Here is a 27,020-nt window from a genome sequence, read left to right as displayed (position 1 = left end):
AGCCAGTCAGCTCAGGGAGGGTCGTCTCTGTCACACAAAGGAGTTTAGATTTCACCTGTAGCCACAGCGGAGCTTCCTGCAGCGACTGACTCATTAGACTGCACGCCAGAAACCGCTCTGGTGCAAGCAAAAAGCAGGTAAAGCCTAGAATCAGGAGCTTTAAGTGACAGGATGTCACTTTCCACCAGGGCAACCTGGAGCGAGTAACTGGATTTCTCCGAGTCTTACCTTCTGCAAAATGGGCTTGCTCAAAGGATCAAGTGGCAGAATAAATGGGAGAGGTACTTTAAGACAGCCAGTGCCTTCTCAGGGTTAGTCTGATCTTTCTAGCGTCCACTGAAAATTCCCATAGGCCAGGCCCTTGCTGCTACTGGCCCCCCCCCCCACCACCACGCACATACGCCTTTTGACACCTTTTAGCTGGACAGAGGACACCCTGCTGGTCACAATAAGGTCTGGTCACAGACTGAATTTCTATCCTTTCCATCTGGGGTCAGACAACTCTTCAAAGCTTTGAGTTTTATGGAGTAAAATTTCAATACTATCTCAAGTACTTTGTGAAAAACTGCCACAGCATGCAGGATGGGCGCAGGGATGCTTCAGTACCTTCGTCATGCTATTCCCTTTGTTTGGAAGGCTCTTCCCCTCCCATCTTCCTGGCTCTGCCCTCGTCTTTTTGTCCGGTCAAAAGTCACTTTCTGAATTGAGGCCTCTCCTGAGCCTGTTTAAATTGTGCTCTCCACACACACGTGCACACGCGTGCTGCTTACTCTTCTTTGCTTTTTGTTTTCATAGTTCTTACCCCCATTTCACAGAGTATATATTGTATTTACTTATTTTGTTGATGGTGTCCTTTCCTCAATGGAATGTAAGTCCCAAAAGGGCAAGGGTTCTTATGTGTCTTGTGCGCTTGTGTTTCCCCAGGATCTAGAACGTGGCCTGGCATAATCACCTGATAAATCCCTGAGCGCATGCGCACGCACACTCTCACACGCGCGCGCACACACACACACACACACTTCAATCATTTCACATGTGCTGAAGAATTATTCATTAATTTTCAATAATCTACCCAGTGAAGATTTATTTACTCCTTTTTATTATCCAGGTCCTGCTCTAAGCATTGGGAAAAACAAATACCACTCAGACACTGGCCTCAAACAGCTCACTGTCAAGTGAGATGAAAGATACATAAGTGCAAAACGAGAGTGTAAGCACAGTAACTGGAGTAAGTACAGGGCACTACAGATGTCCACAGAAGAGCACCACACACAGCCTGGGAGCTCTGCCGAGTGACGGCAGGTGACAGGAACCCAGCCTGGGTGAGGTAACACCAGAAGCAAGTAGCTAGGCAAAGAAACGCTGGGGGAAAACATCATAGCAAAGAACACAGGTTTGAAGACAAGGAAAGAGAACCCACAGGGCATCTGAGAAATTTAAGTGGCTTGGTATGGCTGGGCAAAGATAGAGTTGGAGGAAGAGGCAGAAGCCAGACCATGGGGGACATGCAGACCTTGCCCGGACAACAGGAAATCACTGAGGGATTTTAGGCACGAGGCAGGGTGACCAGATCTCCATTTTAGAAACACCACTCTGGCAGATGTTTGGGAAAGAATACAAAACTAACAAAAGCAAAGACAGGGTGGTGTTTATGAGACGGTTACAGTGCTCCAGGTGAAGAACCACGGAGCCCGGAGACTGAATTAATTTGAGGACATGGGGCAGAGAGAAGAAAAACAACTGGAGAGGTATTCAACCTCTCCCACTCCCTTTTAACACATCTATCTGGAAGAATTTCAGAACATCTTTGCATCTTGATGTTAAAAAAAATCATGGGTATGGGGCACCTGGGTGGCTCAGTCGGTTAAGCATCCGACTTTGGCTCAGGTCATGATCTCGCGGTTCGCAAGTTCAAGCCCCGCGTCAGGCTCTGTGCTGATGGCTCAGAGCCTGGAGCCTGTTTCAGATTCTGTGTCCCCCTCTCTCTCTGACCCTCCCCCGTTCATGCTCTGTCTCTCTCTGTCTCAAAAATAAATAAACATTAAAAAACAAATAAATAAACAAATAAACAAACAAACAAACAAATAAACAAATAAATAAATAAATAAATAATCATGGGTACTTTCTACCTCTTCAGCTCACCTTTCAGACTACCAACCAACCAAATGCTTTCCACAGAACTGCCACGAAGTCCCTGGAGAATGAGCTGGCCCCTGAGCCGGCCATGTGCTGTCTTAACGCTACCGGAAGAGACACCTGTTTCTGTCTGCAGCAGCCGAGAAGTTAGAAATCATGTGTTGAAGCAAACACGCGGGGCTACGTGGACTTTACTGTTTCTGTTCCCACGTGGCTCTACTGCAGTTTCCTGAAGAGAGGACCCTGAACAGCAGCTGCCTTTTGCTACCAGGCCCAGAGACAGAGGAGGAGCAGGGGTCCCGAGCCATGCCACAGGGTGGGTGAAGAGTCTAACAACCAAGAGTCAGAGGCCCAGGGCTAGGGCAAGACGAGACAGCTCTGAGGGACATCTTCAAAGGAAGGATAGTTTGATAGGAAGCCGGTGACGGGAACAAGGCCCAGAGTTGACGGGTGGCGGGGTGACATGAGATGGAAGGAAGAAACAGAAATTGTGGTTAAGGGTAAGAAAAGGGCAAGAATCAAGTCTCACTGTTCTTCTCACTGTGATGCCAGGCTCCAGGTCGTTCACACTGGGCACTTGATAAACACTGGATCTATGGCAGGATATACAAAATACAAGATCTGGAAATAAAATGTTCACACTTCTACTCAGTGAAAAGAACTGCTGGGAACACAGAGGAAACCAAGATGGAAGCACCTTTGCTTCTAACCCTGAGCTTTCCACGTTCTTTGTCTCTTCCCATGGTTGAGTTGGGGAGATTTTAAATGGGGCTCCTTATGGAGTGACCGCAGGATGTGAAGAAGGAAACAGCGACTGCCAGATATAAAAGTTGGGGTGGACTTGAATGGTTTTCTCCTAACTCACCCCTCTCACAAACAGTACATGATTTAAGGACTTTCAACTTTTGGCACAAATAATTTTTTATAAAAATAATTTATTATCAGGGAAAAGAGGAACACATGTTGTACTAGAATTCTCCTCCAAGAGGACTACTTTTTTGAGGACGACTACTTTAATTAAGATTTTTTAAGAAACGAAACTGAAGACTGGGCCAAAATGTAGCTCTACAGCAAGCTCTTTGGCCCTTAAGGGCCCAGCGAGTCTGTGGTGCATCGGTCTGCAGCGCTCTCCTGCAAAGCCCGTCCAGTCCCCTGCATGTAACTGTCTTCTCTGCATTTATAGTAAGCGGCCGGTTCATGGCGCTCAGGCAGCCATATTCGTCTTTTCGTCTTAATGCTCAGAGCCCACGGCACGCTTGAGGTACCCAGATGATTGACCTTTCAATGCTCTGTATTCATGGAAAGTGCAGCACAGTGCTAGGCACACAGTGTGATCTTGATACAGAGGACGTGCATAGGAACAAGAGAGGGAGATCCCACTCCAGCACTTGGATCCCATGCCAACGGTACCCACTTAGAAATCGCGGTCAAGTAAGTCCTGAGGACACAACTGACTTGTGTTTGTAACAAGGCACAATGCTTTGGGTCAAAGTAAAGCTTCACTGCGTTTCAACATGCTTGGTGTTTTGGAATAAATTACTTGTTGCTTATGTATGTGCCCAGCACTAACGAAAGACAGACACCGGCAAATCTGCCGCGCACATTGTCTGACGGCCACCTAACATAACAAAGACAGTGAGTACGCTGTTCCGGAAGGACATTCGCCACACTTCCACCTATGTGATCACTTCTGTCCCTCAATTTACAGCGCAGTGGTTCAATTTGTTATTTCACACAGAAACATACCTGAGACATAAAAATAAAACAAAGGAGGGGCGCCTGGGTGGCGCAGTCGGTTAAGCGTCCGACTTCAGCCAGGTCACGATCTCACGGTCCGTGAGTTCGAGCCCCGCGTCGGGCTCTGGGCTGATGGCTCGGAGCCTGGAGCCTGTTTCCGATTCTGTGTCTCCCTCTCTCTCTGTCCCTCCCCCGTTCATGCTCTGTCTCTCTCTGTCCCAAAAATAAATAAACGTTGAAAAAAAAAAAATAATTAAAAAAAAAAAAATAAAACAAAGGAAAATTACTAGAGCATGGAATCAAGTCACTGCACAAAGCAATAGCTATAAAAGACAAAACAAAAAAATTATATGTATGTATACACACACACACACACACACACACACACACACACACACACAGAATCCCCAAAATAAAGTAATATATTAAGTAGCTAAAAAGAAGAAAACATTCCTTACTCGGCCAACTGTCATCATGATAAAACTATGCCCGAGGACAATACAGGTCTAATAACAGTATGCCCTTGCCAAGATTAACGTGTGTTCTAGATGATCCCCCCTCTTTCTCTTTTTAAAGAAAAATGGATGAATGAGAGCCATGAATTTTTGCCACAAAGGGAATGTTTTCATGTACTTGTAGATTCCTAGAGATGTTTGGGAAGGCTGAGGCAGCTAGAACTTTGATACACACTTGGATTGTAAAAGTACTTCTTTAAAGTGTGCTCTGAGGTCAGGACAGAAAGAATCCTGCCACGAAATTTGACCTTTTATCTGTACACATAGTGGATTTCAAAGTCCGATTTGCTTATCTACTCTTAAAGTAGTAATTCTCTTAAAAATAGCTCAGTACAAGGGCACCTGGGTGTCTCAGTGGGCTGGGCGTCCGACTTTGGCTCAGGTCATGATCTCACCACTCATGAGTTCAAGCCCAGCATCGGGCTCTGTGCTGACAGCTCGGAGCTGGAGCCTGCTTCTGATTCTGTGTCTCCCTCTCTCTCTGCCCCTCCCCCACTCATTCTCACTGTCTAAGTATAAATAAACATTAAAAAAATACACCAGTACAAAAAAAAAAAGTAGATAATTTCCCAAGGCTGATAATTAAAACTGGTATATATACAAGTAAACCTGGAGGGCTTTGATTTTCCAGTGGCATCCGTAATAAGACTGTGTCCACGAAAGAATGCACACATAACTTAAGGCCACACTTTATAAGTTATGTAAAAGTTGTCTGGAGCTTGGTGGAAGTAGACATAACATGTTTCAACATTTCATCGGCACAGTAACTACTCTCGTATTTCTGGCTTAAAAATAAGTAAAAGTACAGCACTGCTCAAAGAACTGCATTGCCTACTGTCCTAAATTAGAGCCATCTTCCTTTTGGGAGGTGAATTAAACACTCAATTCTCCATTTCTCCTCTCCTACTACTTTAACCTTTCCTAAGAAATTGTAAAATAAAATAAACGACAGCAAAGTTGTGGGAAGAATCAGCATTCACAATAACACGAGAAACTACCTCTTCCAGTGCCTGGAAAAGTTATTACGTCCAACGCTGGGAATGCATTCTGGATATAAAGCACATCAGTCCCTCCAAAGATAAACATGTGTTTTAACTATTTTAGACAAGTAACTCAGCTCTGCTTGTTAATAAAGTGGAAACGAGGAGGACTCACCCTGTAAAGAGGATGGCACTTGTCCCTGAAACATGGAGCCAGTCGGGCATAGATCTGGAGGCTATAGTAATATGCTGCCAGCTGGAGAGATAAAGCAGAGTGGGCCTGCTTTTCAAAGCACTTGTTAGCATCTAACACCTAGAAAGGAACATGACAGAATGAACTCAGCTGAAAGGAAATTAAGAAAATCATCATAAGCCATTACATTTCTAGTCATCACTACAGAATTTATGTTCAAAGTCTCCATCACATCAACGCAAGCTCACGCTCAACTGAACAGGACGACGTTAAAATTCAGAAGACACTGTAAAGGCAGATCCTGTGATGGAGAGGCAGATTTTGAAATGAACACTTCAGCTAAAATGGTAGAATTTGCTCTCTGAATACTGACACCACAGTCCTTCTAGCACATAAGAACAATCAGAAGGAAGTGAGACATATAACGGTTTATTGGTGAAAAATCCCCAGGACAGATTTTTTTGTTTGTTCATGAAGTCCCTTCTTGGTAACGGCAAACTCACCTGTGGTAAGGCCAGGAGGTACGCCAGAGCCAAGGTCATGTCACTTGGTAAAGCATCACTTGCCAGCTGCAGGAGAACTGAAGGCAGGGGAAAAAAATGCATGATTTTACTTGAAGATCTATACGACATTCATGGTTACTACGTGCTATGTTTTCAGTCCTACATGATTTCAACAGATACCTAGCTCGAGAGGACTCTCTGAGACCTTTTACAAAGGTCTATGCATACCATCTAATACAGATCACATGAAACCATGCTATTAAATAGTAACCTTGCCTTAACTCAGACAAACTGTGCTATTCATTACACTTTTAAATAGGAGAAAATTCTGTTAGTGCAGGTACAAAGTCTAAGTGCAAAGAAATCAGTGAGGATGGTTTCTTACAGCTAATCTTTTGGTTATAAAGGCCCAAGCCATGCTATAAAATTATATGTATCAATGACAGCTGACATGGTGAATGAGCATATGAGCAACAAAGAGCAAAGCAACAAGAAAGCTATGTGAGTGCAAATTTAGGATAAATCTTTTGAATGCTACAATGAATAGGTTTTGTTCCTTCCAAGAACATCCCTCTTCATCACACTCCACAAAAAGCCCTTGCTTTGATTACATAATATCTTAAGATTCCCAACTATTAACAACTTTTCCACAAATTGTTTTATATAAGCAACAACTTATCAGTCCCATGGCTTTAATAAAAGAGAGCACACTGCCAACAAAGCCTGTGTTTATGCGTGGTTTGTATTAATACGGGATTCATTTAGGGTTTTAGTGACAAATACCAGGTAGTCATACGTAATCACAATGTAAATCCTTTATTTTTAAAGGACACAGAATCTCATGATCTGCACTAATGAAGGAGAACTGTTATGTGGATAATCCAAAGGAAATGATATTTGACTTCAGAAATACACCATATAATATTTTTCCAGAAGATTTACCTTCCTAATTGTGTCTCACTTGAACTAAAATTTAAGTCATTTATATAATCTGAGTTTAGCTAACAGTCTGGACAATGAGACACTGGTGGGGCGAGGAACCACCTACAAGTGGATGAAGTGTCAAAAGCTGACTTAGAATTCAGAATCTCCTGTGGATGACTCACGGGAGGGATCTGAGCTTTCTCTGCTGCACCTTACAGAGGCAATATTGGTTCTCTAAATACTCATTTCCTCTGTATTCTCCAAACCTTATGGACCAAATTGGACCACCAGTCAGCCTCAGGACTTCCGAGGAATCACACTATTTTAGAGAGGTTTTCTACTCAAAAGCTACTCATTTCAAGGCCCATCTGCAAATTCATTCCTTCATTCCGTGGCAATGAGAATCTTCTCTGAACCAGACATTGCCCTAACAATCAGTCTCTGCCCGTTGGGGTAAACACACTAGGACAAGAGAAAGTCTCCAAATAAATAATAAAAAATACAATGCAAAGAGCCCAAATCAAATTTTCTACAAATAATTATGAGAGCAAAGAAGAAACAGTACTGGTGAGTGTGTTCTGGAACACTATTAAAACTGAAGGATGAAGGGTTAGCTCTATCTTTGGGACGCCACAAGATAAAGCAAGGAAAGCATGTAAGTTTAATCTGCGGACATTCGGGACAATATGCGGCAAATTTACTTAGTGTCTAGAAATTGCATACTGTACACACACACACACACACACACACACACACACACACGCATAAAACCCCTGGGCTACCATTTTGACTTCTACCTGCCTAATATATTCTACCATTTGATGCCTGCCTAAGAGTCCTTCAGGATCCATATTTTGGAGGGAAAAAAAGGCCAATAGTTTCACATACTAGTGATTTTTCCCTTTTCATTTCCTTTCTTACATTATTTCTTATAAAGTGACCTACAATCTCACCTAGTTTTTTCCTCCTCCCATTCTGTTTTCAGATACTTCCTTTCTTTGTGCACAAGGGAAACCAATTTTCAAATAAGCATATCTGAACCCACTCATCAAAAGAGCCCAGTCCCCTCAAAGTTCAGGAGCTTTTATTCAGGTGTGTGGCTGTTTCTCTGGCTATTGAAGGACCATCCCTCTTAAGAGTTGTGACAGGGGCCAATCTGACGCCTATCTGTCCTAATACCAGTTCCGTTACTATCTTCCAGTCAGATCTGTTTTTTTTAAATCATATCACTGACTTCATCTTTCACTCCATTTAATGTGCATTAATCTGTATCCCCAAACCAAAGCACCCTCAAGTGAGGAAAATACTCCAGGAGATATTCCAATGAATATGCTACAGACCCTGAAGGAAATTCCAAAACAAAAACAACCCAACAACGAACTAAAACGACAGAAAGGAACAACTGACAACATAATTGAAATAAACGCAGAGTCCTCAGGAAAGATCATTCAAGGGGAAGATCTTCATCTGAACACCTAAATTCCAGTAGGTTTATTTTAAAAAGTTATATTATTACAAAGATACAACTGACAAGATGATCTCTAGCATTTCTTGAACATATGATAACTGAATACAAAGCTTATTACAGCAGGAAAGATAAAAGAAATACTTCATTTCCATTAGCTCGGAGTATGACAAAAATCACCCTCAGAAAAAAGTCTAAAGAATCATCACTGTTACTTTTACCAGTAACAGTAATCACCCTAAAATATAAATGTTTGCTTCAAGTGAATAATATCCACACAGATTTTATTTCATACGCACAAATGTGTTAATCTTTTTTTTTTTTTTTCTCTTTTATGATGCTTTGACATTCTGGGTGTTTGACAATCCTGGAAAGACTGCCCGTCTCAGAGCTAGAAATTCCTAAAGATAGCAAACAATTACTCTGAGCATATCTCTGATATGCAAACCAACCAATTTAGAGCCAATACTCTGAACCACCTTCTCTCCAGTGGCTTTTATATTCCTCCACTCTAACCACCCCAGGGCCAGCCACTGGACAACCAGAGAAAACTACAGCCTGGAGTCTTACAAAATTATTCAAACAATCTATTTTAGGCTGACTCAAATTTGCCTACAATCCCTCCCCTACTGTTCCCATGGAAAGTACAATAAAGACTTTTGCCCAGGCTTTCCCCTCACACCTCCGCCTCCTCTGCCTCCGACCCCAGGCTGACCCAAGTGTTCCCCCGTGCTGAGAAGGAAAGCCGGCAAGAAGTGATTTAAAAAAGGCCAGCCAGGTGTCCGAGGCTGGATACTCTCCTTGCATTCTTTTGGCTTCTGTAATCCTGCTTGCCTCTTGCATCAGCCAACTGCCCACATAGCACAATTGATAACGCCTCCCACCCACCCCATGCAGCCAATAGAAGGTTTCCAATACCCGGAAGCTAGCCAGGCATAAAAGAAGGCCAGCGCCAGGGCTCACGGCTCAGCCTTTGGAGGCGACTCCGCTGGGCCGACCCTGGTGCGAAATAAACAGTCTGTTCTGATTCCCCGAGTACATGTCGCTTGTCTCTTCCTGGGCGTCAAGTATTTGCTGTAACAAGGGGGCCCTGGGTGGCCTGTCCTGCCTCCTGTGTCTAGGGATCTGCAAGTATAAACTTCCTTCATGACCATCATTTCCACGCCTGGGTGTCTTACCAGACCTAACATAAAACCAAAATCCCAGGTACATTTTGGAACAACTAAAACAGCATCTACAAACTATAAAAACAGGCAGAATGATACAGTAAGTTGGGAACCATCTTCAGAAAGAGAACCCAGACCCACCATTGATTTATTGCATGGCTCTGTGTCCCAGAATTCAGAACGTTCTGAACTTTCAGGAAGTTATGCTAGAAATGTATCACATATGACATGATACCTTCAGCACGTTCTGAGAGCACCCAGAATCAAAGACATTACATTTCTGCTATAAAACATTTGAATGCTCACACTAGATGAGATAAAGCAAAGATTAAATAACCTCATGTCAGTGTAATTCAGGTTTTGATGCCAAACAAGTTGTTATAAGAAGTCCTTTTGGTTTTCGAAGCATTGTGAATTTTAGATCAGAGCCTTAGTTTTCAACGCATATCATCTCTTTAGCATATAGAAAGCATCTAGAAGTTCCTCCCCCCGCCCCCCACCAAAAAGTATAGACTTGAGGGAACAAATGACTTTCTTCAGTTAGGACACTTTTTGATTCCCCCACAAAGATGATAGATAATAGGTTCTTCTGTTAAGAACTGCCAGAGCGGTAAGAGAGGCAATTACTTCCATTTCATATAAATCATAATAATTATTTTTTTTTAATGTTTACTTATTTTTGACAGAGAGAGAGAGAGACAGAGCAAGAGCGGGGAAGGGGCAGGGGAAGAGGGAGACACAGAATCTGAAGAGGCTCCAGGCTCCGAGCCATCAGCACAGAGCCCGATGCGGGGCTCGAACCCACGAACTGCAAGATCATGACCTGAGCCGAAGTCAGACACTCAACTGACTGAGCCACCCAGGCGCCCCTAAATCATGCTCGTTAATGAATCAGCTGCTGCATTTAGGTGTGGAGATGGACTGCAGCAGGACGACAAGAGCAGACACGCACACACCTGCGTAGCGGGCGCACTCCTGCCATCCTTGCTGTTACCCAGCCTCTTCTCACTGGGCACCCGACCCTCACTGAGCTGCTCCTCCCAACCTGTCTGAGGAAGAAGTTCGCGGTTTTCCTCGGTCGACAAAAAAGAAAGTCCCTTTCTACTGGTCCTGTGCCAACACATAAGTAAACCACACCGGTCTTGGGAAAAAAGGTTCCTCCCTTAAGAGCTCTCCCTTCTAACCCCCTCTGCAGGCCTCGCCATCCTCTCTCAGATCTCACCGAACCACAAGGCACTGCCACCTGGTCCCTCCTTGGCTTTCAGGGTCACAGGGTTCCCCGCAGCTCTCCTCAAATGACCCTCCTCCGTGTCCACGTCACCACATCGCCTTCTCCTCGACCGCCGACCGTGGGAATTCAGTTAGACTATTTCATCCCTACCCGTCAACTCCACTTCACACTCTCTACCCAGGAGAACTCAGCCGTGTTCTTCATTTCGGCGGATACCTCGGTGCTTTCCTAATCTTTATCTCTAGGGGCCTGATCCGTTTCCTACGGCTTATATTACCGACCGGTTATTGTGACCCTGCCACCCAAATATCCCCCCACGTTACTAATTCTGTCCTCGGTATCATTCGTATTTCTGAAAAGGGTGCACTATTCTCCCCGTTCGCAAAACACAAAATCCCAGAGTCATCCTGGACTTCACCCTCTCCCTTGCTTCCAACCGTCAGCCACCCAAGCAGGCAGATTCATTTCCAAAGAACTCATTCCCACAGGCTTTCTACTTCCACTGCCACACACTCTACTTTAAAAACTGGAATCTTTCAACCCTACTTGATGCCTTCCAATCCATTCCAATCCATTTTAAAACTGTACCTTCATACTAACTTCCTGTTATTTTTCATCAAGCATCGGTGTAATCGTGTCTCAACAGCTTAAAACACACATAGACACAGACGCAATGCACATATGCAGCTCTTCAATGGTCTCCCATTTCCTGAAGAATGAAAATTAAATTTTATTTGATGTTCAGGATCTCGATAAATATGGGCCAACCTTAATTTACACTTTTAACTGGTATTATCCCTGTCCTACACACCAGCTAAATTAGTCTGAATCTCTAATGATTTATATGCAAACTCTCTGCCTGCATTCATGCCATTTCTTTACCCAGCAATTAGTAGTATAAAACAAAAATACCTATAATTTTTAAAATATCTGCTCCAACAGGCCAGATATGAGAAAGATGCTTTGCATGAATTAGCTCTAATTCTTTTTGCATCACAAAAACCCCCCAAAGGAGACAGTGTTATCTTGCTTTCTACACGGGCTTGCAAAGCTAATGTAAATCACCTACGCTCAGAAAAGTAGCTAATTTGTAAAGACAGTGTTGTGAACAAACTGTCTGTGCTCCCTTGAAATTTATTTGTTGAAACCGCAATCCCTCATGTGACGGTATTTGGAGATGGGGCCTCGGGATGGTAATTAGGGTTACATGAAGTCACGCCTCTGGGCATTAAAACCTTCTAGGCAGCATGGAGACTCCAGGACTTCTGCAAAGTGAAAATCAAACCCCACATACAGGAAGCTGCTCAGTCTTTGAATCTGAAGCCACTGAAGAACATTCGACAAAATTATCAGTGAGGATGTGAAGTAGACTGATCCCAAAAGGTCTCACTGGGATTCACCAGATGTCATGATGACTACAGACTGAGTTGCCGTGATTTTACTGTACCATTAAGGTATATGGGGGGTGGGGGTGGGAGGGGAAGCCCGCCTTACATTTAAAAGTGTACATGAATTTAATTTGCAATGCTGGCTCTAAAATCTTGAATATAATGCATTTTCTAAACAAGTTATACAGTCAAAATCAGATGAAATCTATGCATAAGCCTCCAAGCACTAATTCTGTGCAAACTAAGTGCCTCTGGAAAGCACTCTATGATAAATTTAATTCCAGAACTAAATTCACATAGGAGAGCTGCCCATATTATTGATTTGGAAATCATTAGCCATTAAATCATTCATTTAGCTAAATAAATAATGATCAATTTTCTTCAGCTAGTCTCCATAAAAACCTTTTCATCAACTTTATTAAAAAATTCTGAAAAGCCAGATCATATTGGGAAGTTTAATTTGTATTATGACCTATTTCTGAACCAAAGTTAGAAGTCATATTTTCACAATTTCTATTTTGGGTCAGTTAGCCTATATCACTCTTCAAATCTGCTGAGTTTCTGACAAATATTTGATTTTATAAAGCACCCAAAGACACCTATCTCAGATAAAATAGCATTATCAAGGGATGTCAAATGTTGACAGTGCTTATGAACATGCATCATAAGTTGCATCCCCAAATGTAAACTAAAGAGATTATTAAAATCACCTCTACATTTAAAAAAAAAATTCCATTTTTAACATATACAAGCATTCTGAAATCTTTTTCCCACTCAACTGAGTAATATTGGGAAAAAATTTTTAATACTTCAACGGACTTGGATCCTTTCCCTTGGTGGAGTAGTAAAATCTGAGCATCAGAAAAGACAATTTGATGAAACACCAGGACACACACACACAAAAAAACACCTGCAGTCCCACTAAAATCTCACAGACACTACTAAGAACGGTGCACACGCCCCTGAGAAGTTAGAGTCAGATTCGCCAAGAGCGCGGCCTCAATTCCTGTCCCAGCAACTGACACACACACTGTGCTCACTCTTGTCACCGTGGAGACGCTGATTTCACGTCTGCCATATGGAAAACCTGAGCAGGCCTGTACACCTTAGAAACAGATAGGACACGCAATGGGAAGAGTCCTTATGCAGGGTTTGACCCCCAATGGGAAGAGACCAGACACAGACATAACAGGTATAGGTGGCATTCTCCGGATTGCCAGGTGAGAGGTCTACAAAGCAAGTGTGTCGGTTTGAAGAACAGACACGTGATGGGTAGAGAGATGCTAGCGTGTTAAGTGAAACTTCCAAAGGGTCTTCACCATGGCTTCCCAAGTGAATTGCCGTAGGAACTCTAAAAGTATTTCATGCATGGGCTGCACTTCAGACGTTCTGAAATACAAGGTCTGTAGTGGATCCCAGGTTTCAACACTTCTTAAAAATGTTTCCAAGGGGCTCTAATGTGAAACAACTCCCCCTGCTCTTTTGATCTACGTTGCCCTTCTTCATCCTTCAAATCCCAGGTCAAGTATCACCAGCTTGGAAGCCTCTTCAGGCCACCTTTCCACGTGGCTGTCACACGTCTATAATCCCAACACCTCTTGCGTCTGCTCTCATAGCCCTTATCACACACAAATGTGTCTGTCTTGTCTCCTCACCTGGACAGTAAGCCCTTGGAGGACAAGACCAGGTCTTTTGTGACTTTATATTCCAAGTATGTGGACAACGCCGAGCACACAGGTGGCTCAAGGACCACTCCTTCAGTGAGTAAAGGACATATGGTGAGAAAAGGCACTGGAAGGGGTCCCCTGGTCCATCATTAGGCACGTGTCCCCTACTCCACACAGCGCCTGAAGAAAGTCTCTCTAACCTGCTTCATGCTTCAATATCACTTGAATGTCCCATCATTTAGTTACCAAGTGCAGCAGAGATGGTCAAGTACTCTCAAGACACTATGAAAAGGGGAGGCCTACTAACCCAGAAATCTGCACCTCATGAGGGCCTTTCACTTTCTCAAAAAAAAAAAAAAAAAAAAAAAAGAACACAGCTCTGGAAAATAGCAGAAGCCTTAAATACACTGAGAAATCAGTCTGAGACAGGATGCTTGCTCTAAGAAGGCATCTGCAGGTTGGACAATGTGATGCCACTGTTTTGCCTTTGGGCAAAGCATGCCCTTTGTATGACAGATACTCTCATCAGCACATATATGTATGATGCAAGCTAAGCAAAACACTGTATCAATCCATGTTTCCAAACTTCCCGGTTATGATTTTAGTCCATTATTATGCCAATCAATGGGTGATACACTTCGACATCCAACCCACTATTTTCCTAAGGTCTTAGACTCTATCTGTGCAAAGCAGCTCAATAGCCATTCATACTTTGATCCACAAGCAAACAATTACAGAGAATTTATCCAGAAACAGGTCTGAGGAACAAATGGGTGAAACAGAGGACACTTCCTACTCCTCTGGTATCCCTGCAGAACATGAGTATGGACAGGTCACATGTGATAAGATGAAAAAGGTCACGTGTGATAAGATGAAAAAGGAACAAACAGTGATTCCATTTTGAGATGCTTTTACTCTTCAGGACAATTTTTTCTGCTGCAAACTCCACCCTGCAAAAAATGGTAACTTCGACATATTAACAAATTTTGAATAGAAAATATCAAACTAAGTGACACTGTCATGTTTTTGTTCGTTGCGGTTATTATTTTTGATTCAAGGCCTAATGCAGTCCCCTGCAGAGGCTGGTAAAATGGGGAGAATACTACCCACTGCGATGATCAACGCTGAATCTGAATTCAGTTCAACCAACCACTGGCTGTGTAACTTAAAACAAACAAAACAAAAATAAAAACAAAACTATTCTTATCTCTGAGACATGCTTCTTTACAACGTAAAATACAACTGATGGTAACTATCAGGTGGTCTGTTATTCAGATTAAATAAAATACTGTACTAATAGCATTTGATACGGGGCTTCTCTTGCAGTAGGCAAAGCAAATGCCGCCTACCAATAAATGTCTATGGAACTGAAAAAAAAAATACTTAAAAGACAATCAAAAAAAGAAAAGCAAGCAGTAATAAAGAATAGTTAAAAGGGGAAACAGCAATGTAACTACACTCTTCATGTATATTCAGCATTGTTTCTGAGACGTGCCATGAATTTAATAATAGCTTTTTGGAGAAAAGCAAACAAAGAAAAACGTACTCATCGATTGTGAGACACCCTGATTTCAGAAATAAGAGGTAAAAAAAAAAAACATACATACAGAACTGAAGGAAAATGGTATACTTAATAAAAACCTCTAGTATTCAAGAGGCCCACACAGTAGATAGAAAAGTGGTATTTGTTTCCCCTCTTTCCAACTACATATAAATACTGATTGAAAGAAGGATTATCCAAAAATAAGTGACAAGAACAGGATTCTGGGAAAAACAGCAGTTCTACTCCACATACACATTTTCCCCAATTTTACCCCATACATGGATGTGCTCAGTTAAGACAGCATCATCCAGATTTACTGGTGGTGAGAGACAGCCAGAAATATGTAAGTGGCAGGTGTGGATAGGTCTGCCAAGGACACAATGTTTTGCCCTCCCTTCTCTTTTCTTCTTACTGATGCTTGGAATATAGACAAGATGGCTGAAACTCCGGCAGCCTTTAAATCATGAGGTATTCACTATGGATGACAGAGCAGAGAGAGAGGGAAATGAAAGAAAACAGTTGAGGAAACGATCCTGGAACCTTAAAAAGAAGTAAGGAGATGAAAGAGAAAAAAACACACAAATGGTAAGATGCCATCGGTGAACTTGCGTACATTGAATTCTTTTCAAAATATTCTACATGAAAAGATATGCTGCCACACAGAAAATTCTTAAATGAAATACACATGTACCTTCTGTGAAGCAAATACTTCAGAGTTCTTAATTAACACATAAAATCGGAAAGCATCGAATATTTATTGAGCACTTTATACCATTCACTGTAAGAATCACTTCACATAATTAGAAACTTAAATAGAGGAATCCTATCATCCTTATCCTTTTAAATCCTCAATATTAGTAAGTATCCAGAAAATGGAAGGTACTCAATAAATGTTTTAAATAAGTGAATGGTGGTGTCAGGTTAAGCTATTCAAAACTACTGAAAATTTATATCCTTGTTTTTCCCAACTTCCATTCACTCATATAGTTTTTCACTTACGGATCTCCTAGTAAGACTTACACACGGTCAAGGAGCTAGAACTTTCTTTCCTACCTTCTGTTGTTGGAAATACCTCCTCCCCTTCAGTTTTCGTCTCAGCCAGTTTTCCAGTTCTTAGCAATACTTCTGCAAAGCTTTCTACTGGAACGTGCTGATACGGGTCACAGGTCACTGCAGACTAGACAGAAGCGGTTACACCATTTAGTAGGGTGTCTTTTCTTCTATGAAGATGTTCTAAGAACAGAATCATAGGCTTTTATACCTTCTGATGATGCGAATTATAACTTCTCACTTACTAAAGCACATTATTTTATGTAAAGTTTCAAACAGATTTTAATCTCATAATATGTCATAATAGACACAAGTCATATAAAACCAGCGAATAACATGAGTACGAAGCCAAAGATGTACATTTTCAACAATATTTTAGGGTTTTTTTTTTTTACTGAAATGCCCACAAGAGCATGACGGTTGAGCCTACGTTCTTAGGCGCACTGTCCTTACCTCTGTGACAAAGGGATCGGAGAGGACAGATTCATAAAAAGGATGGTACCCTTGTCTTTCTAGCCCTTCATTGGCTATGGTTCCCGTTTGATAAGCACCGCCAAACTCTCGCCCCTAAATAGAACAAAGTGAAGAACAGTGGGTAAAAAGAAAGGCCCTGGGGGTGGGGGGAGAAGGGAAGCAGGGATGATTTCAGGAGAAACTGACCCACGTGCAGTGTGTGAGCTACAGAGAGTGTCACAGCAACACAGACACCCAGCAGAGGACGTAGGAATAACAGCTGCCCTCTAAGAGGGGCGCTTCCACCTGACCCTGCAGCGCCTCTGGATTCTCCGGTCACTTTGACATCAGTGAATCAGAAACAAAGAAGCAATCAGTGTTCGACTCACGGCAAGTTTTCTAGCCTACAGTCAGAATAACCTTCCTCAAACATCACTTGGTACACATAGCTCCCTTGCCCAGCTTTGAGCAATACCAACAGGCAGCAGCATCAAGTCTAAACCACGTAAAATAACACTTAAAGTTCCTTGAGGTCCGTTAACATCATTAGTTAACATCGAAGGCTAATTCTTCCCTCCAACCAGCCGATCTACTACACGCATCATACCAGCTTCTAGGCCTTTCTTCCACTAGGAGCAGCCTGTCCATTGCTGACTGCCTCGTTAACCCCCCCCCCCCCCCCCCCTGCCTGCAGGCCTGCCTCATACCTCACTGCTGAAACCCTCCCAGCTGGAGGCTGGAAGGAAGTGCGCCCCTGTCACGTCCCCGCTCATGTCGCCGCTACCCCACACCCCACCGTGTGCCAACCATGACCTTGGGCAGCAGCAAAGGCCCTTCTGTACATGACGATGACAACTACAAGTACACTTACCAAAAATGATCCAGTATCAGGCACAGGGTTAAACATTTCATCTGAGACACATACCCCCAAAAGGTCCACGAGGGGAGACAGAAAAGTGACCAAAATCATAACCCAAGTGACACACACCACGATAGGAGACGCAGAGCCGTCCCCCAAAGTCAAGCACTCTCCATCGCAGTCAGTGGTATGGACATCTACCCAACCGTCTTGGCCAGGTCATCCTCGGTTCTCCTCTTTCCCGCAGAGTCCACACCCAGACCACCCACAGGTCCACAGAACGCATCTCCCACTTCCTCCCTGGCTCTCCAGTCACCCCAGCACTACCTCTCGCCTGGAGCCTCTTTGCTCCTACTCCTGACTCACCCGGCCAGCTCTCTACACAGCACTCAGATGACCTTAAATGAAGGTGGATCACACGACAGCATTGCCTGCACTCCACACCAGCTCCCCGTCCTACTCAGAATAAGACCTGTGGACCCCACCAGTGTCTCTACAAGGCTCTGGACACCAGCTCCTTCCTCTCATCTCCTACCGTTCTTCCCTGCTGCTCTGTTCATACTACACAGGCCTCCTTTCTGTTCTACAAGGATGTCAAGCACCTTCCTCCGAAAAGGGCTCTGCATGTGCTCTATGTGGCTCAGTCAGGCTTCCGCTGAGAGTGAGTCCTGGAAACCCCACCTTCTATCCACGTCAGACATCAGAACTTCTCTCTCCCCGATACGGATCCTTCTCCCGCCACCTTGCAGAAGCCTCCTCACCGTCCGCATGACTGCCTACCGCTACATTATTGCACAATTACTTTATTGGCGGGTCTGTGTGCAGGCTCTGCCAGGCAAAGGGCTTGCCGCCCTGCTCCCAATCACTAGCTTGGGCTCTGGCACACCGAAGACGCCTGAAGAGTACTTGGACAGCGAATAAAATGAACGCTACACCCAGAGAGCGTCTGGGGTGACCTGGTAAACAGCATGTTTCTCTTTCCTCTGAGCTTTCCGGAGAGCCCAAGGACTGCAGGGTGAGAAAGCACGGAAGTCAGCAGAGGAGCAGTGGATTTCATGCATCACAGAGAGCACAATCGCTCAAACGCTTGTCCTGACCTCGACTTCCAGAATGGGTGAAAGAGTCTGATACGCTGCTCTCTTTACCCAGAGCACCTACTAGAAACTGAATGTTCGTGTCGCCTGCTGAAATTCACATGTTGAAATTCTAAGCCCCAACATGACAATTAAGAGGTGGGTGGGGCTTCTGGGTATATATACACGATGAAATATTACTCAGGCATAAAAATGAATGAGGTCTTGTCATTTGTGTTGACATGGATAGACTTAGAGGGTATTATGCTAAGTAAGACAAATAAAATATGATTGCACTTATATGTGGAATCTAAAAAACGAAGTAGCAAACCAAAAGAAAAAAATAAAAAGGCATAAACAGACCCATAAATAAGAGAACCGGTGGGGGCCAGAGGGGAGGGGGTGGGGGACAGGCAAAATGGGCGAAGGGGAGTGGGAGGTACAGGCTTCCAGTTACAGAATGGGTAAGTCACAGGTAGGAAAGGTACAGCATAGGGAACACGGTCAAGGCCACTGTAAGAGTGTTGTATGGTGACAGATGGCAGCTATGTTTGTGGTGAGTACAGGATAGCGTATAGAGTTGTCAAATCACTATGTCATACCCCCAAAAAAATAAGAGTTGGGACCTTGCAGAGGTGGTCAGCTCTGGGAAATGGAGCCCTCATGAATGGGACGGACCAGACCTCTTATAAAAGAAGACTCCAGAGAGCTCCCTCACCCCTTCCACCATGTGAGAACATAGCAAGCAGACCCCAGCAGACACTAAATCTTCCGGAGCTTTGATCTCAGACTTCCCAGCCTCTAGAACCGTGAGGAAGAAATGGTTGTTGTTACGCCCCCCAGTATGTGGTATTACTGTTATAGCAGCCCAATAACCTCAGCCTTCCTGCCAGCTTCTAGCGCTTTTTCATGACTACTGGCCCACAGAAATACAGCAAAAACAAGTAAGCACTGATGGAATCATTTTCCTTTTCATCCCCCTAAATTCTAATTCTGACATCTAATCACACCTAAATCTGTAGCAGTGTCTTTTGCAAGACCCTATAAAATTCTATAAAATAAATGCCACATTCTATAAAATAAATTACTCTTCCCCTGGATGATGGGAGGCTTAGATTTCTTAACGGATTATTTTAAGGATCTAGAGAAGAGAAAGCTGTAACAACATGAACGCAACTGAAAACCAGTGCCGATGGACTGACATAAGCCACACAATGGGTCTTTAGAAAAAAGAGGCATCGCTTACTTGAAGTGGCCGAAGGTAAGTTAAAGACTTCTTCCACCACTGCCCATCACTCACGGCCTGCAGCACGGCCTTGGTGGTGGTCGTGGTGCTGGACAGGACTTTCATGGTGGCCGCGGTGCCCCAGTGGAACAGGTCTGTGTTGCTGCCAGGAATGCTGGCTTCACCCTAGTTAGAAAAGAAAATGGCAAGATCAAAAATGTAGGCTGTCACTGTTGTAGGAACAGAGGGTGATCATGAGGTTACTGACAATTATCAGACACAAAGATACATTGTAAAATCCATCTGTGGGGCACCTGTATGGCTCAGTCGGGTTGGGCGTCCGACTCTTATTTTTGGCTCAGGTCATGATCTCGCAGTTCTGTGGGTTCTAGCCCCATGTCAGGCTCTGTGCTGACAGCAGGGAGCCTGCTTGGGATTCATTCTCTCTCTTTCTCTCTCTCTGTGCCCTTCTCCCACTCATGCTGCCTCTCAAAATAAATAAACTTAAAAAAAATAAAAATAAAAAATAAAATCCATCTTGGCTAGCAACAAAAAAACGGGAAATGAAGCATTATTTGGCATATCGTACCTCCTTGGAGCATTTACAAAAGAAAATTTGGTAAAGGAAAAACCATCATGGTGCATTGTCAAAGAATCCCCTTCAGAAACATTTACAAAGCAAATAATGGGCTCTTGATTTTTTACCAATCTAATATCCTACAAAGACAAACTCCCATTTATTTCTTAGACATTCTGAAATATTTGTTATTTAGGTTAATTACAAAATAAATTATTCATTTGAACAATGCTACTATGACCCAGACAAAGGGAGAGAATTCAGAGGGCCCATCTATAAATGTCGAAAGGTATTTTGTTTTTCATCTAAACAACTTGATGATTAATAGTGTTTAAAAGGTTTATAACATGAAACTTCCTGCCAATCTTGAAGCAATCAAGCGAAAATTCTGACTCCCCATTTACTCACCTGAGAGATTCCATGTGGAGAAAAATGCTAATATATTAACTTCATTTTAAATGGAAATGACAACAATCACATCTGCTTCTGATCAAAGAAAAACATTACTTGTTCTATAAAAACCAAGTTCTTGGTTTAGTGTTAATCTACTTCCGCTTATTTTAAGTTTCCCATTTAATAGAAAGCAAAAATTGAGGCCTAGTCCCACTATTTCAATAGCCTTCTTAATACTAATAGAAGGAGAGTTTAGTTTGGCTATTTAGATCCATATCACAGCACAAGCAATAAAAAATGTAAACTATGTAATCACTCAGTAGTCTCCAGGGCATTATCACACCACAAATAATGCACCATTGCAGACTATCTGGCCAGTTGCCCTTTATGGTAAGTAGCATTAAAGACCCCCAAAGACGTCCACGTCCCAATCCCTGGAACCTGGGAATACACCGCATTTCATGGCAAAGGGACTCTGCAGATATGATTAAGGACACTGACCCTGAAGTAAAGAGTATCCAAAATTACTGGTCCTTTAAACGAGCCTCTAATCACACGAGCCTTTAAACAGAGAAGCTTTCTCAGTTAGGGTCAGAGAGAGGGCGTCCGGGACATGCCACGGGGGAAGAGGCAAAGAGAAACCTGAGGCATTGGAGACTCAACCCATCGTCGCTGGCTTTGAAGACGGAGAAAGCGACCACAAGCCTAGGCATGTGAGCGGCACCTAGAGGCTGCAAACAGCTCTGAGGTGACAGCCAGCAAGGCTACAGGGACCTCCGTCCTATGACCACAAGGAATCGACTTCTGCCAACTCCATGAGTGAGCATGGAAACAGATCCTCCTTTGAGGCTCGAGAAAAGAGCACAGCCCTGTGTGCACCATGATCTTGGCCATGTGAGACTAAAGACAGACCCATCAAAGTCTGCCAGATCTCCGTCCTAGGGGAATTAGAAGATAATTTATTTGCATTGTTTTTAAGTGGCTGAATTTGTGGTAATATGTTATAGCAGCAATAGAAAACAAATACATCATGTTAGGATACTTAATTTCTAGAAAACTTTGTGAACTTTACTCTTACTTCCAAAAGGAAATGAATTTAAACTTTACTAACCAATGCTTACAACTTAACTTATCCAGTTTTTGTTTAAGGCTTCTGGTAAGATTTTCTAAACTGTGCTTTAAACATGAAAAAAGTTGTGTCCCAACACTAGAAGAAATGATAATTAGGTGACAGAGTAGTGGTGCTAGCTAAGCTATAATGGCAACCATACTGCAATATAAATATGCCAAATTAATAACCTTATGCTAAAACAATGGTTTATGTCAAATATATCTCAATTTTAAAAAAGTTTTAAAAACTGTTTCCCGTGGGCTCTTTGGACATTGAGAAAAGTATAAAATACCAACTCAATGTAATCATTGTCATTTGATTATAAAAACAACATAAACACTGGATGTTAATATGGAAAAAAAATCACATTAAGTTACTTGTATACTTATAAGAGCAACAACGTTAAAAATAACCGTTTGGGGTTTAGGTGCCAATAAAACACAATACCTCTCCTGGGTTTCAGATCATCTCAGATACTGCAGCTTGGTTCACTGAATGCCATTCTGCCCCTACAAACTGTCCTACTACTGTTACAAGTTGATACGTTAAAGACTACATCTCTCAGACTCCCTATATTGGCGTTCCACACATAATCTAGTTCTCCTCTCGTAAATGCACCTGCTGCATGGAATTTGGGAGGCGGAACTCTAGTAGAGACCACACCTGTTACTTCTGCCTTCTGCTGCCTGCCTGCCTGCCTGCCTGCCTGCCTGCCTTCCTTCCTTCCTTCCTTCCTTCCCTCTTTTCCTTCCTTTCACAGTCTTAGTTATTCTTCTACAACAGTGGTAATAGAAGCCCCAGTGCCCAGACTCTAGTTTTATGCGTGTAAAGGCTGGCTTGTATCCTCGTAGTCAGTTACCACTGGAGCCAACTGATAAGGAGTGGCTTTCTGCTTTCCCAGCTGATTTATGGCAGATTGCAGCTCCCCTAGCAGGCAGGTTCTGTAATTTTTCTAGTAGTTGGTCTTAGAAACACATCTAAAGCCTGCTCCTCCAGTCCTTTCAGTGATTTTTAATCCTAATCTCCATAAAGCCCCTAATTTTCCATTAAAAAAAAAAAAACAAACTCCTTCTGCTAAGAGCTAGAATATTTTCTGTAACCCACAACTGAATCTTGCATGATTTTTTTAATTAAAAATATATAAGTAGGAATCAGAGAAATCAGCAATACTATCTTTATTCTGGAATAGAGAACATGGCTTAAATCCACTGTCATAATTAGGCTAAAATTTTTCTGCAAGTCTTGCAGTAACTTTTCCAAGGAGGAGTTGAGTCTACAGAGTAGACAAGCCAAACCAAAATCACCATGGCAGCTCAGAGGGAAACTGAGCACAACGAATACCCAGAACTGCCTCAAACCAGTGCCGCCCAACCCATTAGCCATAGTCATGCGGGGCCATCGCACGCTTGATACGTGGCTATTCCAAAATGAGATGTGCTGTAATGCACCACACTGGATTTCAAGGGCTTTGTACTAAAAATAACAGATAAATAACATAACCCTCATGTGCGTAACCTCAAGGAACAAAGATCAAAGCAGAATGCACCCTTTCTGTGGACAGGCATAAGCAGGAGGGAGCCCAGCTGGGGTGGGGTGGGGTGGGGGTGCTAAGCCTTACATTTCCAGTTTCTTCTCTCAACTTCAGCAATCAGGACAATTACACACACACCCTCTCCTCAGCATGTGTTGGACGGAGGGGGTGAAGAGCATGGAAGGAGAGATGATGAGAGACTTAAACTCATCATTCAAACCTCAAAAGACAAGGCAGGAAGTCCTACGTAAGAAAAACCAGACTTCTCCCTTCAAGAGTGATAATGATGGCAGCTTGCTATGTGCCAGCACTTTACAAAGTGCTTCATGCATGTACTGGGCATAAGAACCAGAAGGAAATACACACACACACAATAGCTTTAGTGGTAGCATTACTAGAATTCCTTTCTGTCCTTAATCTCTTTGCTATGTGAGGAGACAGCAGTGGAGGCTCATTCAGTCACCGCTTTGGTACCACAAACAGCTGGTTCATCAACGAAGAAAAATAAGCTGATTCCAGCTCCTGCACTGCAGAGGCCCCTCTTCGCTAGTAAGGCCACAACCCCAGCCAAGGAGCATGTGATGTCACACAGTGGCAATGTTACCTCCAGCTCCTGTCCCGCATTTACAGGGTGTGGCCTTAGTCTCCCGGTCAGCCTGTCATCATGCATGTGACCCACCAAGTCCGGCCTAAGCACACCTCTCCGGGCTACCGAAAGCTGTGGAGGTCGTGTATACTCTGCTTCATTCTGTGTCTAAGATCCCCCCACTTGCCAACCGTGCGTGGAGAGGAGAGAGCTCTATGTGTCCCTGTGTGAATAACATTGCCAAAAATAGTTCTTCGCCAGAAATAAATCTCAGAAGGAATCTGAAGTATACATTGTCTCTCTTTATATAGATATAGGAGATACAGATATATATATATAAAATATACAGTAAGCATCTCGATTTATTGGCTATATTTCTGAATTACTTAATATTTACAACTGGAAAAAAAAACCACAGAAGCAAATTAGAATTCATTCACTTACATGGCAGTTACCGCGTGACTCTCATTCGGTGTCACACCCTACACCAGGCAATGAGGTGACAAAAACAGGGAAGACACAGTCTGTGCTCTCAAGTTGCTCAGAAACCAGGGAGGGAGGCAGAGATGTGGACACGGCCCTGCAGTACAATCTCAGCCTCTAAAGTAGACATACATCTACGGTGCCACGCGACACAAAGAGAGGCCACACCTCCTCTGCCCAGAGGCGCAATCACAGAAGGCTTCACACAGAAGGTAGTATCTCATCGGGAAAGAACGCAGGCCCCCCCACCCCCCAAAGGAGGAAGAGATACTTTCAGGCAGACTTACACAAGAACGAGAGCGTGAAATGAAACAACACAGCAAACTGGAGGAATCTCGATCAAGTCAGTGACGGTGTGGACAGTGGCACGCGAGGGCAAGGGGCCGATCGATCACCAGCATGGAGGGACAGAGAAGGAGCTGGAGCGAGAACCCCGCTGACCAGGCCAAAGCACCCCCGCTGCTGGCCTGACAGACAGGAAGCCACTAAAACCGTTCACGCAAAGGGAGTGGCAAACTCAGATCGGTGTTTTAGAAATATCATTCCAGGCACAAGAATCCAGTCAGGAGGTTGGTGTGTTAGTCCAAGCTCAAAATAATCACGGGCCGAATTAGGATAGTGATGCTAGGAACATATGAGGTTGCCATAAGGGTATTTTGCCACCTGAATGCATATATTAAATTTAAATGTTTTTATTTCTAATTCTTCTCAAAGTGAAAAGGGCCTGAGGTAAGTCAGATAAGCAGAGAAATTCAAGGATTCTGACTCCAACTTCCTAAGAAATAAAGCACATGGTCACCGAGCTGGGTCTTAGTGAAGAGCAGAGAGAAAGAAGAGAACAGAAGATAAGTCAGGAATCCAAGCAAACATTCATGGTTAGCTAAGCAAGGTTAGACGCAGTGGGGGAAAAACAATGAACAATGCAAGTTACTGAGAAAGAATGAAGACAGGACTAGGTTTGCAGAGAGGAATAAGAAAGATCAGGGGGCAGCTGGATGGCTCCATCCGCTGAGCATGTGACTTCAGTTCAGGTCATGATCTCAGGGTTCGTGGATTCGAACCCCACATCAAACCTCGCACTGGGCCCAGCACTGACGGTGCAGGGCTTGCTCGGGATTATCCCTCTCCCTCTCTCTCTGCCCCTCCCCCACTTACGCTCTGTCTCTCTCAAACTTACGAAAAAAAGATATATATATACACACATATTTTTTTTTCTAGGAGTGATGTCTAATAGGAGTCTGGTTTATATTACATTAGAGACATGATGGCTACCATTTACTAAATGGTTCCTATGTGCCAGGTGCTGGGCAGGTGCTTCCTCTGGTCATTCCTGGGTTTTAGAATAACACTGCAAGATAGGTATGCGGAAGCCATATGATGCACAAGTAAAGTGCAGATGCTGCCCACACGCAACTGGCCTAGGGGTGTCTCCTCTTCCTGACCAGGTCGGGCTATCAAAACATGTGGTCCACTTGTTCTGCAGAGGGATGTGACACACGAGCAACATCACAAGCACAGACGAATGTATTTGAGAGTACTTACTCCCCTGTGTCATGAAAATACGATCTCATTAAAGACGGTTTGAAAAATTCAAAAGGTTAGGGGGAAAAGAAGATAGTACTTATTCACAGCATCGCAATACAAAGACAATACTGCCAGGATACAGTCTCTCTTCCTGTCTTTAATCCAGGCTTAGAGATCTTTCTTTAAAACCTTTTATCGAAGAAGAAGATACATTAAAAAATGTATGCACGCAAGCATATAATTGGTAAATTATAACACACTCATGCAATCAGCACTTAGACTAAGTCACAGACCATCACCAGGATCCCAGATGCCGCTTTTGAGATCACTTCTAGCCATCCCCGTGGCCGAGGTAGATGCTATTCTGACTTCTGGTAGTATAAATTAGTTTTGCCTATTTTTATACTTTACATGAATGGAAGTGTGTGTTGGGGTCTGATTTCTATCATTCAACATAAATTCATCCATATTCTTGCAAGTAGTTGAAGACTGTCCAATTCGTTGTTAGCGTAATATCGTTACACTGTTAATGTAACAGTGTTATATAGTGTGAGCATATCAGAACTTACTTATCCTTTTTCTCTATTGATGAGTATTTGGATACTCTCCAGTTTGTAGCTAATACCAGTAGTGCTGCCTTGAACATGCTAATAGTTATCTTTTGGTGAATATATGCATTTCTGGAAACAAATCTAGTAGGGGGATTA

The 27,020-nt window shown here is 43.2% G+C and overlaps 1 protein-coding gene across 3 annotated transcripts in view; it reads right to left on the bottom strand.

The window, feature by feature from the left end:
- Positions 1 to 27,020, bottom strand: part of NBAS (NBAS subunit of NRZ tethering complex) — a 328,333-nt gene that overhangs the window by 108,583 nt on the left and 192,730 nt on the right. For all 3 annotated transcript variants that reach the window (XM_049652503.1, XM_049652501.1, XM_049652502.1), the window contains 5 exons: positions 20,130 to 20,294; positions 16,952 to 17,065; positions 16,502 to 16,625; positions 6,065 to 6,141; positions 5,544 to 5,681 (listed from right to left, as the gene is read on the bottom strand). In XM_049652503.1, the coding sequence (XP_049508460.1) occupies positions 5,544 to 5,681; positions 6,065 to 6,141; positions 16,502 to 16,625; positions 16,952 to 17,065; positions 20,130 to 20,294 (618 nt within the window). The remainder of the gene's footprint in view (positions 1 to 5,543; positions 5,682 to 6,064; positions 6,142 to 16,501; positions 16,626 to 16,951; positions 17,066 to 20,129; positions 20,295 to 27,020) is intronic.

Source organism: Panthera uncia (assembly GCF_023721935.1).
Source record: "Panthera uncia isolate 11264 chromosome A3 unlocalized genomic scaffold, Puncia_PCG_1.0 HiC_scaffold_12, whole genome shotgun sequence".
Classification (NCBI taxonomy): domain Eukaryota; kingdom Metazoa; phylum Chordata; class Mammalia; order Carnivora; family Felidae; genus Panthera; species Panthera uncia.
This window is presented reverse-complemented; position numbering and strand designations above follow the sequence as displayed.